Source organism: Hemibagrus wyckioides, linkage group LG04 (genome assembly GCF_019097595.1).
Source record: "Hemibagrus wyckioides isolate EC202008001 linkage group LG04, SWU_Hwy_1.0, whole genome shotgun sequence".
Taxonomy (NCBI): Eukaryota; Metazoa; Chordata; class Actinopteri; order Siluriformes; family Bagridae; genus Hemibagrus; species Hemibagrus wyckioides.
This window is the reverse complement of record NC_080713.1, coordinates 24301487-24320412: the sequence shown is the minus strand read 5'-3', so window position 1 is coordinate 24320412 and position 18926 is coordinate 24301487. Positions and strand designations below refer to the sequence as shown.

Genomic DNA, 18926 nt, shown 5'->3' with positions numbered 1-18926 from the left:
ACTTTCAATACAACATGTAGACTGCAAAATTATATTAGTGTAAAATAGTTATATTTTTTTAACAGTCTAAAGGTGAATTTCAGCAAAAACAAATGTATTTGTGTATTGTGATGATAAACAGCTAAGTGTATATTATTATTATTATTATTATTATTATTATTATTATTATTATAGTATACTGTTTTGCTTTTATTATAAAAAAAATTAGTAAAACTTATAATGAAGTAAGCTCATTAATGAAGTGTATGATAATTAATCATCAGCTAAAATGCCATAATTGTTATTGCCGTTTGTGTAACATCTACGTCCAATTGTACTGGCACACACACACACGCACACAGGCTCACCCACATTTACATTTACTGTGCTTGACATACTAAGCAGGAGTCAAAGGAAGTTAATTCCCTTAAGATTCATTCTTAGGTTTAGGGAAGATAAGCTAATAACCCCAGGACATGCAGTGTCTGGGGACGCGCTGCTTTAATGATTTCATCTGTGTGCAAATTAGATTGGAATGGAAGTTTCCATAATAAGGAAGAAAAAGGGGAAAGGGTGCGAGCATCCACCTCCCCTGCCTCATCACCTTAATGTGAAAAGGTGATGGCAACAGGAAGTAAGATTATTAAGAAAGAGGGGATGCGTGTGTTCATGAGGATGTGAGAACTCATCTCTTTATAGATGTCAGATTTCCAATCAAATAATACCGCTTCATATATTTTACACCGGGATATTAAGATGCTAGGGAGTATACGCATCTGTAACAAGACTCAGGGCCACATGGTGTGATAAAAGCTTTGCTAATTTTGTTGTCTGCTTGATTGTTCTTTCATCCTGTCTTTTTGTCATTGTTTCTTTTTGCATTCCTTCAGGTTTCTACGCTCACCGTTTTCACAGCATGTGTGTGCCTCTATACTGAGTGAACTGTCTGTCACTCTCACCTTCTCTCTCTGATTATATTTAATGGTTGCTCTGCTTCCAGACTCTCAAGCTGCTTCCTCCTGCCTTCTCATTTCTTTCTCGCATCCTCTCTTTATTTCAGCGCCTAATCCCTTCTTTGTTTTTCCTCCACATCAATCGCTCTTTTTGATCTTCCAGTGTTAAATTTTGAGTTTTAGTAGTCTTTAGAGAGCCAAGGAGTTAGTAGCTGCTACTTATCCATCGCCACAGAGATGTTATTACTGAACACCTCTAAGGTCCTGTTGCTTTAATTAGACTCTCTGCAGTGGCTAATGAGCAATTAATGCCATGTCAGGGAGGTGAACAGCTCATAATAATTTACTATTATTAAAATAACAGATATCTGTCTGGTGGGATGTCACAGACTACCAGTATCTGTTTCTGTTTTGTGCTGCGAATATCGTTGTCTTTATATTCGTATCTGTTCTTGAAGCAGAAGTGGGTGTGGTCTAGACTGGAAGTTTTTTTTTTTTCCACATGAAATGAATGAATGAATGGAAAACTCTATAAAAACACATTAGAAATAGAAACTCTTACATTTATTCATTCACATTTGTTTAATTTCATTTCCTCAAATTTATTATTGGTCTTAACCAATATAGAGGAACATTTTTGGTAAGGTCTCTATTTAATTATAAGTTATGAAAGTGTCCTTTAAGCAAGAATTGTCACCTATTATTTTATCAGGTTTTCTTTAGTTTTGGGGTTTTCACATTTAATGAAAGATATCATTTGAACACATACAGTAGAAACGATATATGCTTTTTTTGTATGCTGTTTATTCAAGCCACATTAGGGCTTAAAAATGGACTAAAAATATGAACACTTCCATAAATGTATACCATAAACATTAATTGGCTTGAAACAAAACAATTCTAATATGTAAACAGGTCTGTGAAGTAGGATCATACAGATACTGTATGTAACATATTGATACCCTTCAGAGTGGAACTACACCAATCAGCCATAACATTATGAGCACAGAGAGGTGAAGTGAATAAGACTGATGATCTCCTCATCATGGCACCTGTTAGTGGGTGGGATATATTAGGCAGCAAGTGAACATTTTGTCCTCAAAGTTGATGTGGGCAATGGGCAAGTGTAAGGATTTGATGAAGGCTAAATTGTAATGGCTAGACGACTGGATCAGAGCATCTCCAAAACTGCAGCTCTTGTGGGGTGTTCCCGGTCTGCAGTGGTCAGTATCCATCAAAAGTGGTCCAAGGAAGGAACACTGGTGAACCGGCGACAGGGTCATGGATGGCCAAGGCTCATTGATGCACATGGGGAGCGAAGATTGGCCCGTGTGATCCAATTCAACAGACGAGCTTCTGTTGCTGATTCTTAAGTTAATGCTGGTTCTGATAGAAAGGTGTCAGAATACACAGGGCATAACGAGTCAGGATCTGCTGTCTAATGAAGTTTGAAGGCAGAATTATATACTGGTCATAAGATAATGATAATAAAGTTCCATAAAACTGTATACAGACCATTTTACAATATCATTTTAAAATAGGATTATATGCTTTATATGCTGCTTCAGGCAAATGTTTGGTATTTGTAGATTTGGTATTTTATTTACGGGACAGATTTCCATCAGTTATTAAATTTATATTTAGTATAATAATAATAATAAAAACATATAATTAAACATGTCTGGGCAGTCGAACAACATTTCGTGTATGTGGGATATTATGTAAATTCATTTATACACCACACTATTGTGTGTGCTGCTTTGAATGAAAGGTCTGCTGATTAACGGGTTTAAATGGTATGCAAATTCATTTAGCATCAAACTTTATGTCTAAATATAACTTCCTGGTTGAGGTAAATGTTTATCCTACACACCCCCTACAAAAGAAAACACACACAGAAATACATTAACGGCACCCTAAACACACACACTGTGTGCTTTTTTCATCCAGACGGGGTAATTTCCTGCCGGAAAAATGGGGGGCCCTGTCGCAGAACTGCACGAAGCGCTTCTGTTGTTTTTTAAAGTCCTGAAATCGCATACCTTTGTCAGACCAATTAACCCAGGAAGAATTTGACTTTCGGTGAGGGATGGCGGGAGGGAGGGTGCACAAGATAAAAGCATAGAAAGAGAGGGAGTGAGAAGGAGAGACGGTGGGTGAGACCTTCTGTAATCATAGACTGAAAGAAAGAAAACAAAAGCAGTGGGAAATAAAAGAACGGGGAGATATGGTGATAGTTCAGGGTGGGAGAAGAGATGCCGGAGGTCAGGGTTTAGCACGGGTCACGCGTGTTTCATATTTCTTGCGGTAACGCATGACTGTTGTTAGAGACCATTTTGTGTGTGTTTTCATGTGGGCGTGTAAGTAGAATATGAATTGAGATGTAAGTGGTACCATAATTGAATCTCCTATTCTCGTTTTTTTTCCCTCGCTCTCATCACACACTTGATGTTTGTTACCCTGTTACCGCACCGATGCCCCCTCGTACAACCATAATGATTAGGTGGAATGCCACCGCTGCTATGGCAACGTCTGCTCTCCCAGGTATGTCTGTGTGAGCCAGAATGGGAAACTGTAATTATTACACTGCTGATTAAATTGCGAGTGCCTGTGCACACATGCTTGTAATGACCATATTGATGTTTTGGTGGACAGAAGGTGTTTTCTGCCATCTTTGATGCGAGTGAGGCCAGCGATTATCACACATCTGTTGCTTTAATGGATTCTACGTGCCATGAGTGTGTATGCTATATCTGTATATTTGGGAGATGATGAAGGGGGTGAAAATGTACTGAAAGTCGAGGAGAGGGAGAGGGAGAGGGAAGGCAGCATGAAACATGTGTATGCAGCATAGCGTGACAAATGGGGTTTTGTGTGTGTGTGTGTGTGTGTATGTGTGTGTGTGTGAAACCCTGTGGTGGGAGAGAAAGAGGGGGCAACAAGCGAGATGCAGTGTCAGAGAGTGTATGTAAGGGAAAAGCAGAAAAAAAAGCTAGAGAGAGAGAGAGAGATGGGGAAATTCCTGTCTGTGGGCAGGGAGTTCTTCCTGTTGGAACGAGATGTTTGTACAGCCCAGCTTAGCCGGGATATCCTCCTCCCAATACCCCTGCCAGGCAGAGACAGAGAGAGACATCACTCAAATGAGAACAAGTCCGAAAATGAAGTATTTAGCACAAATAATTAGAATTCCTCTGAGTCTGAGGCCAAATTTGGACTAAGCATGTATTTACACCAGGGATGTAATTAAGGGTGGATGATTTGAAACTGGAAAAATTGTTGAAATTGGCATTTTTGCCCACTCCCAATTGCCCTCATAAACTCCAGCATATCAAGTTCTTGCTGATAAACTAAATACATATCGTAAGTATGTCTAGAATCATGTGTCCCTGCTCTAAACGGAGTTAAAATCAGGTTCCGTAGCACTTCATGGTTGCTAAACATAAAATTAATGTAAACGTATATAAAAATTATAGTTTGTACAGTAGTCGTGTTTGCTTGCATGTCCACATCGGTTGCTATAGTAACGATGCATAACAGAGAATTTACTGTAGTTTGTGTTAAACTAGCAATTAGCTTTAATTGGTTTTCGGGCGGATCGTGGTTCTTGTCACATGGTCAAGAAGTGAAATGCGCTGAAGAGAAAAATAACATATTGTTTTGTCATTGAAGAAACTGTATTGCTTTAACAATTTAACTAGATAACAGAATTCATGTGAGTTTTTACATGAAATTCTCAGGGAAAAAAATTTTTTTGTCTAGTCTCGAACGCAGCATTTGTCTCTGTTGCCTCCTAAAAATTGTTTCAAATGCTGGTTTTATTTTCACCTTCACATTGATTTTTCTATCATTTCACCCAAACCATACATTAAAAGCAAAACTACACATTAATAAGGGCACGTTAAAAAGACCATGTCAATACACTAATCAGATTTCAGCAGTAAAATTGATTTGAACGCAAGACGTAGTTACAGATAGCAATAAATGGCACACAGCAAGATGTGCAGTGTTACATAAACTCCCCGAGTGCTTATATAAGTCGATCTGGACACAGTATCCAGCCCTGTAACAGTTAATGTGACACTGGAGAGGAAGAGAAAAAAGTGGAGAGCAGAAAGGACTAGTTCCCTCAACAAGCGCAGTCATGGGAAGACAGATGTAAATAGAAGTCTTGTTCCGTCTAATGAAAGCATAGTGGGGTAGGAGGCAGAGCAATGGGAAACTCATTTGTGTGATACATGGCTGTTTTAATATTCCATCGATTTTTTTATTTTTTTTGTAAAACCGAAAGAGTGGAGGAAACATGCATCTGCTGAGCCTCAGGCTGCTTTTAAAACACACTGATGTTAGCGAATATGTCTAGCTGCTAATTACCGAACAGGATGAATATGCTGTAAAATGAAACTATGAGCAAGAAGGCTGCTGCCGTAGAAGGAATAAAACATGACGCGTTGTCGGAAAATAATCCTTCTAATTGGCGTTGACACGAATATAGTGATTTATTCCACCCTTTTGTGCTTTATTCCTCTTACACCTCAATGATTTTCCAAGAATTATAATCTTTTATTAATTAACAAAATACATATTGTGATTTTCCATATATTTATTTCCACATTTACCGCAATAGAAGGTCCACGAGAAAGGTTTCTGTTGTCTTACGTCATGGCAGCTAAAATAGTCGGAAGTTACTCGGATCCTCGCGTCATCTCAAGACTAAACGCAATGCACACAACTCGTATAGCTCTGTCTTTGTGTAAACAGCAGCATCATGGATGCTAAATAAGCATTTTAAGTTCATCTGTTTCCGTGGAAGTAACACAGCATTAATCATCTCTGCAGCTAGACAAGAATCCAGCATGCATTTTAATCTGATGTTGTAGGTTTAACCGAGCATTTATCATCTCTGCGGATAGACAAACATCCAGCGTTTGCATGCACACACACACACACAGGGACATTAGGGCACCACACGGACCAGTGCTTTGTCATCACTGCTGATATCATTGTCCCAAACAGTAAAAAGAGAAAAAAACGTCAAGCCCTTGTCTCTGTGATCTTATCTCTGCCTCTGTGTTTTTAAGCATTGCTGTTGTTTACAGTGTGATCTTCCTGAATCTGTGAATGCTTGCCTTTCTTCTTAATTTGGCTGTGTATTTTGGGATGTGTGTGTGTCTGTGCATGTGTGTGTGTGTGTGTGTGTGAGAGAAAGATTAGGACACTAGGGCACAGACATCCAGTCAGACAGGCATACGTCACAGAAGCCTTGTTGATCCCTGTGGGAAAGAACTCAGGCCAGAGTATACTGGATTAACCCTGTTAGACACACACACACACACACACAGATACAATACACATTCACACATGCCTCCATTTTCCCTAATGGTTCCAACAAGAATGATGAGCAAATTCTTTGTCCCTGGATTTATTTGCTGTGAGGACATGTGCTCCTCTAGGACTTCAGCTAGTTTGTAATATGTGTGTAATATAATCCTCTGCACTGTTTATCACTTTCATATCCATATTACAGTCTTACCTTCCCAGAGCGTCTGTGTGGTTGTGTGTGTGTGTGTGAGAGAGAGAGAGAGAGAGAGAGAGAGAGAGAGAGAGAGAGAGAGAAAGAGAGAGAAGAAAGCGACAGACACAGAGAGACAGAGGTCAAGAAATGTAGTAGAGAGAGAGAAAAAGAGAGACAGAGACAGACAGGTAGAGAGAGGGGGGAAGAGAGAGAAGAAAGCTACAGACACAGAGAGACGGGGTCAAGAAATATAGAAGAGAAAGACAAAATAAGACAGAGACAAAGGTCAAGAAATATAGTAGAGAGAGAAAGAGAGAACCACAGACAGACAGGTGGAGAGAGAGAGAGAGAGAGAAAGAGAGAAGAACGTGACAGAGACAGAGGTCAAGAAACAAAGACAGAGACATCATATGTATATATATATATATATATAATCTCCTCATCATGGCACCTGTTAGTGGGTGGGATATATTAGACAGCAAGTGAACATTTTGTCCTCAAAGTGTTAGACACAGATAAAATGGACAGGAGTAAGGATTTGAGCGAGTTTGATGAGGGCTATATTGTGATGGCTAGACGACTGCATCAGACCATCTCCAAAACTGCAGCTCTTGTGGGGTGTTCCCGGTCTGCAGTGGTCAGTATCTATCAAAAGTGGTCCAAGGAAGAAACAGTCATGAACCGGTATATATATACTCACCATGGCAATGTGGGTGATATAGAAAATTCTTATCTGATGTTAAAATTAGTGCACACAGTTACCACTATACCAGTTAAAAGCTTCAGTGTTAAAGTTTTAAACATTTTCCATGTCTAAGTGCTGAGTCCAGGAGACAGGTTTTACTTGATGACATGCTGTGCTCCTCTAGGACATTAGCTAAGCTGTGCACTGACACTGACCTCACAGTAATATTACTTTAATGTAATATTACTTTCCCATGATGTAAGGTTGTGTATTATTACATTTCTTCTAGACAGAGCTAACAACTAAAAAACAAATTGTAATCAGAATGAACTTTAAAGGGAATACTCAAGTGTTTTTCAGCGCAATCTTTATCCTCTGCATCTGTGATTAGCACAGACAAGGACATGTTTCCTGTAATAAAAAACTGTACTTTTTACTATAAACCCATTTATAATGAGTCAGTGGTTTCTAAATTCTGTAAATAATTGTTTCAAATGTGTGACTCTACAGGGTTTCCCATTAGTTCGGAAATAATTTGATTCAATTCAATTCAATTAATCACAAAATGGCAAAAATAAACCATATTATTTACAGACCTTCCTTAATATGTACACCATTCTTCTCATTATACAAATGCATATAATATCCAGTCTTTAAACATGTTAATGATGTTTAAATTGATATCAATAATTCCTCATTTTATCTGCCTCTGTGTTCCCCTTTCACACTGACTTGAATTCCTGTCAGCAAAATTATTTGATTTGGTTCTTTGGTCCTTCCTCAGATACAGTCCATCACAATCTGTAAAAATATAAAATATATACATTAAGCATATGATACTGGATTATAGGACACCCTTCTTATGCACAGTTGCAATAAAACTAACGCAAAGTACAACAGGGAAGGTCTCACAGAAGCAGTTCCTGTGCAGTTTTATCTAACTTAATTCAGCCATTCTGCTATCCAGGCACTATCTAACCCAAAAAAACGAGGCATTTCCGTATTTACTTTGAGCCAAATCACAAATACTTCCCACAGGAAAAATTATACAAATTATACAGATTTATAAACTTTGACTAAAGATTGCGTGAAAGAGACCTACAAAATATCTTAATCGTAATGTTTTATTAACTCCTCAGAAACGGCTCTTAGACATTTCCTGTTAGTTCAAGTCACTTGTACTTTATTTTATGGTTCTTTTTTACGGTCCCCTAGAAAGTGTCGGAATTCTTGTCCATTGTTTATATATACTTTTGTGCCAAATTGTGATGGCTAGACGACTGGATCAGAGCATCTCCAAAACTGCAGCTCTTGTGGGGTGTTCCCGGTCTGCAGTGGTCAGTATCTATCAAAAGTGGTCCAAGGAAGGAACAGTGGTGAACTGGCGACAGGGTCATGGGCGACCAAGGTTCATTAATGCATGTGGGGAGCGAAGGCTGGCCCATGTGATTCGATCCAACAGACAAGCTACTGTTGATCAAATTGCTGAAGAAGTTAATGCTGGTTCTGACAGAATACACAGTGCATGATGGGTCAGGGCTGTTCTGGCAGCAAAAGGGGGACCAACACAATATTATTATGTTATATTGTATTATAATGCTAAAGATTAGGTGGAAAAAAATGCTGGTGTGTTCCTTTAAATGTTACTCCTTAAAACGCGTTATGAATTATGTCACCAACTTATTATAGTTACTATATGTCATCCACTTGTGGGTTATTTTTGCATCACAGTTTAACAGAGTTGTTCATGTAAAGCCAGGATGTGGTTGCTAAAGAGTTACAGGATTTTGTAGGTTTATGAATTTGACCCATGATGTGGGAGTGTCCGCTCATACACCCATCCTCTGACTGTAAGTGTGTGTGTGTGTGTGAGAGAGAGAGAGATAGAGAGAGAGAGAGGGAGAGAGGGAGGGAGGGAGGTAGGGAGAGGGAGATAGGGAGAGAGAGGGAGGGAGGGAGGGAGGGAGGGAGAGTGAGTGTGTTTGACATACACCCTTTTTTCAGTCTTGGATCATTTGCTTATGCATGCTGACATGGCATTACACACAGACAGAAAATAGAGGACCGGAAAGGTGGACTATGAAGATCTGGAGTTGGGCCATGACTGATGTAACTGTGCGTGTGTGTGTGTGTAAGAGACTTTGCTTTAGACACTCTCGCTTCCTCATCACTTCCGTCGGGATGTCCCTGAGCTTAATCACAAGCCAAAAACCGTCAGAGTTTATTCTATTCACACTGACCTCCTTGCAAAACACACACAAGCATACACACACTCGTGATTGTGCTTCGGAAGGTATTGCTTACTTCGGCCTTTTGTGAATTTCAATAGCCTCATCTACTCTTGTTAAGCGTAATCCTGTTCTCTGTGTGAGTATTCTAAAAGGCCGGACAGGTTAGGTCATGTCTTCATCAGCGTGACTGCAGAAAATTAAAAAAATAAATAAACATTTTATTAAAAACCCTGAGGCAAAAGTCTAGATGCTGCATGTATTTGAACATTATTATTATTATTATTATCATTATTATTATTATTATTATTACATTGAGCTGAACAGTTCAGGATTCAGTACATTGCCTGAGTTACAGTGCCTCTTTCTATCCTTAGACTTGAACTCACAGCCTTATGGTTACTAGCAGTTGAACTTATGCTTCAGCTAGCAATCTCAGCTAGCAATCACCTATTCTTCCATTACTGAGCAGAGCATATTAGCTACATTTTTCCAAGCCGATGTTTGTGTATTACAGCTTATTTGCATTATTCATTTAATATAATATAAACCCTGTAAATCCTGAGCAAAAATATTTGATATAAATCTTAACAGACTAAGAGTGCAGTGTGCTAAACAGAAGCAAGCATCGTTGACCCGTAGTAGCAACTGCTTACATAATTAGCTACGGCAATGGTTCTCTTTATCCAGTCGCAGCTCAAAAGCCACTTAGGTACAATTGGCCTTGATAAATCATCTCAGTGTGTTCAATATACAATATTAAATGTTTATTTAGGACAAATATGTTCTTTCTCACAATGTTTGAGTCTGGTTAGCTCTTTACTCACAGCTTCTGTAGCCTCACTTTGTTGTGCTTCAGGTGCATGTGAGGTCATGTGGTACACGCCGATTGGTCACAGTGGACAAAGGAGTATTGGCGCTCGATTTTATGCGGATTTCGATGCAGTCGCACGCTGCAGAATTGATGCTGGTCTTGAATTGAATTGCACGGAGTATTAAGGTTGCAATTTTAATATGTTTTTATGCAGCCCGTTATACTAGTGCTTACTGGGGTAAGAATTAGATATGGAGCTTTTTCGGCACTCGCTGCTTTAAAAAATGCATTTACTAGATGGGTCTCAGCTTATCTGGAGATCTAAATAATACTGTGTGTGTGTGTGTGTGTGTGTCTGGGGGTTTGTTTATAATAAAACCAATAGACAAAAGGTGAAGTCCTGCCAGTCAGTTGAGCTGTTATGACACTTTTGTTGTCCTCTAGAATTTTGGTGTGTAATATGAGCCTGTGTACTGTTTATCACTTTCATATCCATAGTACAGTCTTACCATCCCAGAGCAACTATGTGTGTGTGTAAGAGAGAGAGAGAGAGAGAGAGAGAGAGAAATGACTACTTGCAATTCAGTCCCTTGAATTATCATACCATAAGCCATATATCATGCAAATGTGTCAGAAACTAAGTAGGAATTTTTTTTTACATTCACTGCAAACATATTAATAATCAATCAAGCCTGGTAAATTTGGTGACATCATATGTGAGACTCAAATTTCCAGAACGTAGAGTAGCTTACGGCAGTAATCCGTCTCGGCTTGTTAGCGATCTGCATTTCCTTTTACGACAGAGTGTTGCCCCATTAGTCATACGGCATTGTGGGTAATGTAGGGTATCCTTAACTGATGTTAAAAACAGTGTACACAATTCTTACACTGGAGTCTCTGTAACTGTTTACGCACTCTGTACATAATCATAGATGTTGGTGTTTGCATGTGTATATGAGAGAGAAACTTGTCTTTGTTCCTGGATGTTTATTTAAGGATGTGGATGCTGTGTATTTTATGAGGCAGGATTTTGTGTGTGTGTGCGTGTGTGTGTGTGTGTGTGTGTTAAATTGTGAGTTAGGTAATTTGCATAAAATGCAGGTTTGAATTGATAATTCAGGCATTGATAACCAGATTTAGAAATACTACAGTGTGATGCAGTTCTTGATTCATTTCTGAGACAACATTCACTTTGCCCTGTTCTTGCACTCGAACTGGTTATTTTTGCCCTTTACTGCCTCCATCCTCCAGTTCACGCTGGGTACACGAGAGGCAGCGTGACTACACATCCACGCTGCCAGTTAGAAAACCACTGCTGCCTTATTTGCATGGCAGATGCAGGCTTTCTCTCTTTTCTTCTCTGGAGAAGGAGAGCATGGGTTTGAATAATTCATTTACGATGCTCTCTCTCTCTCACTCTCTCTCTCTCTCCCTCCCTCTCAAATCAAAGCTATTTATGTTGTTTCCCCCCATTTGCCCAATATTGAGTACTGATTGTTCTACATGGCTGAATCAGAGTACTGGCATTTTATCAGGCATCACACATGGTTGAATTTTCATTAGCGAATTTTAAAACAAAGCCAGATTTAGTCTTGGAAACGAATTTAGACAAAGTCTCATGTATGTACTCATACAAAATTAGCTTTATAGAACAAATCCTTTCAGTCAAGCATTAGTTTTTTTTTGTTTTTTTTTATTTAAGCTGTTTTAATTAGCATAGACTAGCCTGATATTAATTATATTGAATTCATGATTTACCAAGTAGGATTTTTCTTACTTTGTTCCTGACCAGATCTGGTGAGGAAATATCTGAACCTCATTAATCGTGTCTCAGGGGAAAGTGTTGCTTAAATGTTAACGAGAATACCGCTGTTATCTGAGGAGTTTTATAGTATAAGGTCACATTTCCGCATTTACTATATGATTAGATATTGACAAATACTAAATTTTGCTACAGAAGGATTCTTTGTAAGCGTCTGTTTCCAAGTTACGTAGAAGATCGAATGGTGTCCTGTGTTCATGTGAAAGATTTGTGTCATCACATGCATGAAATCCTTCACTGATTGTGATTTATTTTCTGATCCAGTGCCACAAGTCTGATGCTCTGATGTTGATACTTAATATCAGTACACATGTAGTCTGTGATGTATAGCCATAGGGATTAATTCATTTTTAATGACATTAGAGATCATTATAAACTATTAAAGTTATTTGAAAGTATTTGCCTAATATGCTTAATATGCTCTATTTTGAAGCAATCAGACATCTTCCAAAAATAAGCCTAGGTTGTGATCGTTTAGGAATGTTAGAAATTTTAAATTGGCTTTTTAAGAAAATTAAGAATATAAGATACGTAATTGTAATCTGGGAACAATTAAAGTCTGTTTTCTTTTCTCCTTTTTTTTTCTCAATAGAAAGCCTTCTCCTTTGTGATCGAGGCCCTTGACCATGACAATGAAACATCAGAGCAAGAGCCAGGTAAGATAAGATTCTTAAGGTTTTTGTGTGTGTGTGTTTGAGGGTAAAAGAAAGAGTAAACAAATGTTGCATGGTGGAGCATATATATTTTTCAGTGTGCATGTGGAATAAATACAATAAAAAAAATAGAGTTTAGGTTTTGAGAGAGAGAGAGAGAGAGAGAGAGAGAGAGAGAGAGACAGACAGACAGACAGACTCTCAGTATATCAAGGCCACATTGAGACTGGTTCATTTCCTGTCCTGCTTGAGATTGTTTTCTTTTCTTTGTATAATTTAATTAAAGCTCCATGACAGAAAATACACTGCTGCATTCTAAATACACAAATACACACAAATACTTAATTTCCCAAATTCATTCCCTCTCTCTCTCTCTCTCTCTCTCTCACACACACACACACACACACACACACCCACACACACAAATACGCATTAGTCACTTTTAGAAACTTTTAGAAAAATAATTCAAGAGCATATAAATAATGTACACATACCACAAGGCATAAATGTCCAGTTTTTTGGCCAAATAAAGCACGAAACAATTACAGAAGTATGCAGACACACACATACACACTAGAAAGGCACACACACACACTGTTGTATGCATTCTTGTCGTTCATTTTTTTTTTTCTATTGGCCTCCGGCTCTCTTGTTCTGTGCCCTCTTTTGCTCTATGTGTAATGGCTGCTGATGAGAGAAAATGACAGGATGGGAACCAAACTGTGGGCTACATTCACACACACACACACACACACACACAGATTCAAACAGTTAAATCTCCCACAACACACGGTCATTTAAACAGTAATAGACATGCATATATTCAAAGCCACACAACCACACACATTTTTCTCACTTTTCTTCAGCTTTCTCTCTATTCATAATTCCATGTTCTATTATTTTTTTTCTCTCTCTGCATGCTTCTCCTCTTCCCTAATCCTTCATTCCTATTATCTTTGTTCCTCGCCTGCTCTATCCCTCACGCTTACATCCTCCAGGTGGAACATAAAGTCTGGCTCCATATGTGAAGCTTATAAATTAAGTGAGTTTTTAGCCTCCGAGTTTACCTCATACTCAGATCTCCCCAGTCAGATAGGGATTATAACACTGCTGCGTGTCGGACTCCAGCAACTTGCTCCGCCTTGGCTCATTATGTCCTTGAAAACTTTTATGTGTGTGTGTGTGTGTGTGTGTGTGTAATTGGGAGAGTATGAAGGAAGAGCTTTTCATCCGCCATGACTTTGATTCCCTCTTTAATTCACTGCCAATTCCATTGTCCCATCCATGAACACACACGGTAACCCGATAATGAAAAATCATTACACTTTACACTCAGTTAAACGTGATAACTGCAGGTCTTTCATCACATCTTGAATCGCCTGATTAAAGGAGGTGTAGCCAATATTTTGATTATCAGGCTATTGTTATAGAATAACACCAGCACTTTGTTGCTGGAGGTCAAAAGAGTCTGAGAGCATTTAAAAAACTGGATATTCTCCGGTGTTCATCTGATCTTAAATGATCTACTGTCCCCGTAGCATGTCTGATGCACTGTTAGTATAGAAATATTATATCGAATGAGTAAATAAACAATCAGTTTCAATAATTAAACCCTTAAAAAATAGAAGAATATTCATTAAATATTTCAGTTGGTTCCAAGAAACCTGTAAAATTACAGAAATAATGCAATGTCCTAAGAAACTCTGTTGTTAAAATTGCTCATACATTGTACTAAGTTATTCTTATACGTTGTTCCCAGTCAGATATGAACTAGCATTATGGTAACGTTAGCATAACGTTTCTACAGCTTTGTAGCAACGTTCATAAATATTATGGAAATGTTCCAGTGCATCATTACAGCAGACAGATTGAATTTTCTCTGAAAACGTTTTGCTAACGTTAAACTATTAGCTGGGATTGGTCCTTTGCATTTTTTTTTTTTTTATTATTGCTCCTTTGTGGTTCTCAGTGAAACCAAAAGTCATCCTAGAAGTGCATGAACGATCACTCATGGACACCACAAAACCTTCATGAATGTATAAGTAACTAGAAATGCTTTCAACTCCACCAATAATGCTGCAGTGTTTCCTCTCAGATCTGTCCTTGAATCTTTATTTTTAAGAGATGCTAAAAAATTTGCATCATTTATTCACTCATTCATTTCCATTAACATATTTTTAAATGTTTAACAATTGAAATAAATTGATTTTAGACTTCTCTTGTAAGTGAATTTGGAGCAAACAGGTTTTTTTGTTCTTTTCTCCATAGAGGGAAACTTGTCTCTTCTTGTCCTTGGTAATTGAACACACGCTACAGATGCAGTAATAGAGATTAGGGGGGGAATGCTGGAGAAGTATGTGGGTGTAAACGGATCGATAGAACTGTCTTCCTGCTGAGTCGTCCTAAAAACACAGCCGTCCTAATTTCTACCACTGTCTCATTGATCCATTGACGTCTTTGTCTCGGCCTCAGCGGGAACTCAGCATGTGCCGAGCAGTCTCTCCCGGTTTCTTCTACATTCTCAAGGACAAGTGCAATAACTAGAAAACACGGACACACTGTTATGCATTTGACCTCTCTGATTATCGGTTCTGCACTGCATTAGGTTCACGCAGAGAGTGTGTTAGGCTTCAGCACTTGTAATCTGTAATGATGTGTGATGGTGTGAATGAGAGCGCTGACAGAAGGCCAAGATTTAATGTCAAGCACAAGTCACATCAGGGTTGTGATGGTTAGCCACTAACCATCACAACCTCGGAAAGATAAATAAATCACTGATATGTTCAAAATGATTTGATAAACAAATCAGCAAAAATATTTTATTATTATTATTAATAATAATAATAATTAATAATAATTTTTGATCATTATTATTAAAATAAAATAAGTTAATTAATTAATTAATTAATTAAAACATTTATTATTAAAATTATTACCAAAATGATTTGATAAACAAATTAGCAAAAATATTTTATTATTATTATTATTATTATTATTAATAATAATAATAATAATAATAATTTTTTATTCTCAATGGTTTTTGTTTTTTGGGTTTTTTTTTAGCTTGGACTGAGCAATATAATAATATAACAATTAGCATTTAAATTAATTAATTAAAAATACTCACAATAACAATTTAAAAATGGTTTCTAGACCCATTTTCTACACCGAGACTATTATTAATTTATCAAAGAAAAAGTATAGATCTCAATACTGTGACAGAACAGCCATTATTAATTTTCTCATTTCAGTCTTATATGTAAATATGTTCTAGCTACACCACCAGAATGGAGCTCTGAGCTCCCCAAGCTACTTTTCTTAACAAAGGGACATGTGAGGCATGTTTTCTTTTGCCTTCCTCTTTAATAGTAGAGCGCTCTATATACCACGTAGCTTTCCTTTAAAAATATTGAACTGATTTTCATTCAGTTATTTCTATTTCTATTACTGTTATTTATATGTTCCTTTGCTGTTTCGTATCGTTTTGTGAAAATCATGAATTCCTTTTTGTGGAACCTTTGGCCACACGGTAAATATGTTGCCTTGTCTTCATTTTGCACATGTATGTACTGTTGACTTTATTCCATACTTTTTCCAGCTTTTCCCTGTCCTGTTAACTACTAAATAACACACGTTATTGTCCCAGTTCTAGTATTGCACAGTAGACGATTTGTCACAGATACAGTAGATGATTATTACAGTATTATTACAGTATAGACACATAGATACAGTATCTGTATTGCATAGTAGATGATTATTACAGTATTATTACAGTATCTGTATTGCATAGTAGATGATTATTACAATGTTATTACAGTATAGACACATAGATACAGTATCTGTATTGCATAGTAGATGATTATTACAGTGTTATTACAGTATCTGTATTGCATAGTAGATGATTATTACAGTGTTATTACAGTATAGACACATAGATACAGTATCTGTATTGCATAGTAGATGATTATTACAGTGTTATTACAGTATCTGTATTGCAGAGTAGATGATTATTACAGTGTTATTACAGTATCTGTATTGCATAGTAGATGATTATTACAGTGTTATTACAGTATCTGTATTGCAGAGTAGATGATTATTACAGTATTACAGTATAGACACAGATACAGTATCTGTATTGCATAGTAGATGATTATTACAGTGTTATTACAGTATCTGTATTGCATAGTAGATGATTATTACAGTGTTATTACAGTATCTGTATTGCATAGTAGATGATTATTACAGTGTTATTACAGTATCTGTATTGCATAGTAGATGATTATTACAGTGTTATTACAGTATCTGTATTGCATAGTAGATGATTATTACAGTATTATTACAGTATCTGTATTGCATAGTAGATGATTATTACAGTGTTATTACAGTATCTGTATTGCATAGTAGATGATTATTACAGTGTTATTACAGTATCTGTATTGCATAGTAGATGATTATTACAGTGTTATTACAGTATCTGTATTGCATAGTAGATGATTATTACAGTGTTATTACAGTATCTGTATTGCATAGTAGATGATTATTACAGTGTTATTACAGTATCTGTATTGCAGAGTAGATGATTATTACAGTATTACAGTATCTGTATTGCATAGTAGATGATTATTACAGTGTTATTACAGTATCTGTATTGCATAGTAGATGATTATTACAGTATTATTACAGTATCTGTATTGCATAGTAGATGATTATTACAGTGTTATTACAGTATCTGTATTGCATAGTAGATGATTATTACAGTGTTATTACAGTATCTGTATTGCATAGTAGATGATTATTACAGTGTTATTACAGTATCTGTATTGCATAGTAGATGATTATTACAGTGTTATTACAGTATCTGTATTGCAGAGTAGATGATTATTACAGTGTTATTACAGTATCTGTATTGCATAGTAGATGATTATTACAGTGTTATTACAGTATCTGTATTACATAGTAGATGATTATTACAGTGTTATTACAGTATCTGTATTGCAGAGTAGATGATTATTACAGTATTATTACAGTATCTGTATTGCATAGTAGATGATTATTTATAGATACAGTGTATTATTAAGATGCAGCGCAATCTGATAATCAACAAAACTGACTGAAATATTGAAAATAATGATTATATTGTTAATGTACACTGTAGGTGAGTGTAGTCATCATGCTGATGTAGATGCACCTAATGTACTTCATAGGTACGTCTAATAAACTGGAAAAATCAGTATAACATTGAATGTTTAAGTGACACATTAGCATAAATGCTGTCTGCCTGCGGTTATCACAAGGGAGTTATATTCCCTCCGTTCCATTAAAAGATGCCGTGTAGCTGCATCGACTTTTAGACACGCACGTGTTCAAATGGGATCCAGCATTAATTAGCATCAGAATAATGCAGCTGTGCTCCATGAATTTGCAGTAGAAAAGAGAAAATTCAGCTCTGGTGTGTGTGTGTGTGTGTAGAGATGATGTGCACTCCTAGGTGTGACTAGAGCCATTGTAATCTGACTGTGATACTTTGTCTTATCTCTGTGTGTAGCTGATGTTAATATGATGTGTCAGTGGTTCCATCGGATTACGTATCAGTGTTTGCACACCTTGATCCTGTTTTCATTTCTAGATTTTTTTAAAATCCCAGTGATCTTTCTTTGTCTGTTTTCTCTCACCATCCCCCCCCCCACCGTGCTTGTATCCATAACACACACACACACACACAAATGTGCTTTAACATAAAAAATATATAATAAATAATAGTATTTTTTCAGAAACCTTCCTTCATTTAATCATATTAATACAGAGTCTTGTTGCTTAGACACGCTCTCTGTCTCTCTCTCTCTCTCTCTCTCTCTCTCTCAGTTAGTCTCTCTCTGTCTCAGTCGGTCTCTCTCTGTCTCTCTCAGTTAGTCTCTCTCTGTCTCAGTCGGTCTCTCTCTGTCTCTCTTTTTTTTTTCTTACCTTTTTTCTTTTTTTCCCATGGCAAGTGGTGAGGACTTTAATCTGTAAAACTGTAAAATGTTGAAATTTACGTATATAGATTTCTGAAAAATATTAACATTACTGACCTGAGGTATATATCATGATACATATCATTTACTGCATAAATGTTGTTATGTATCGTGATATGATATTTCTGTCATATTACCCTCCGCTATTTGTTCAGTAACTTCAGATAAACTAATAGGAAAAAATATATAGTTACTAAAATTAGAAATGTCCAATATCTATCTTTGCCATATAGGGGAAAAATATACTTGAAACAGATAAAATATAGGAT

The 18926-nt window shown here is 36.9% G+C and overlaps 1 protein-coding gene across 2 annotated transcripts in view; it reads left to right on the top strand.

The window, feature by feature from the left end:
* LOC131352344 (protein jagged-1b) overlaps window positions 1–18926 on the top strand; it is a 48017-nt gene that overhangs the window by 17493 nt on the left and 11598 nt on the right. For both annotated transcript variants that reach the window (XM_058388368.1, XM_058388367.1), the window contains exon 3: window positions 12586–12649. In XM_058388368.1, coding sequence (XP_058244351.1) covers window positions 12586–12649 — 64 coding nt within the window. The remainder of the gene's footprint in view (window positions 1–12585; window positions 12650–18926) is intronic.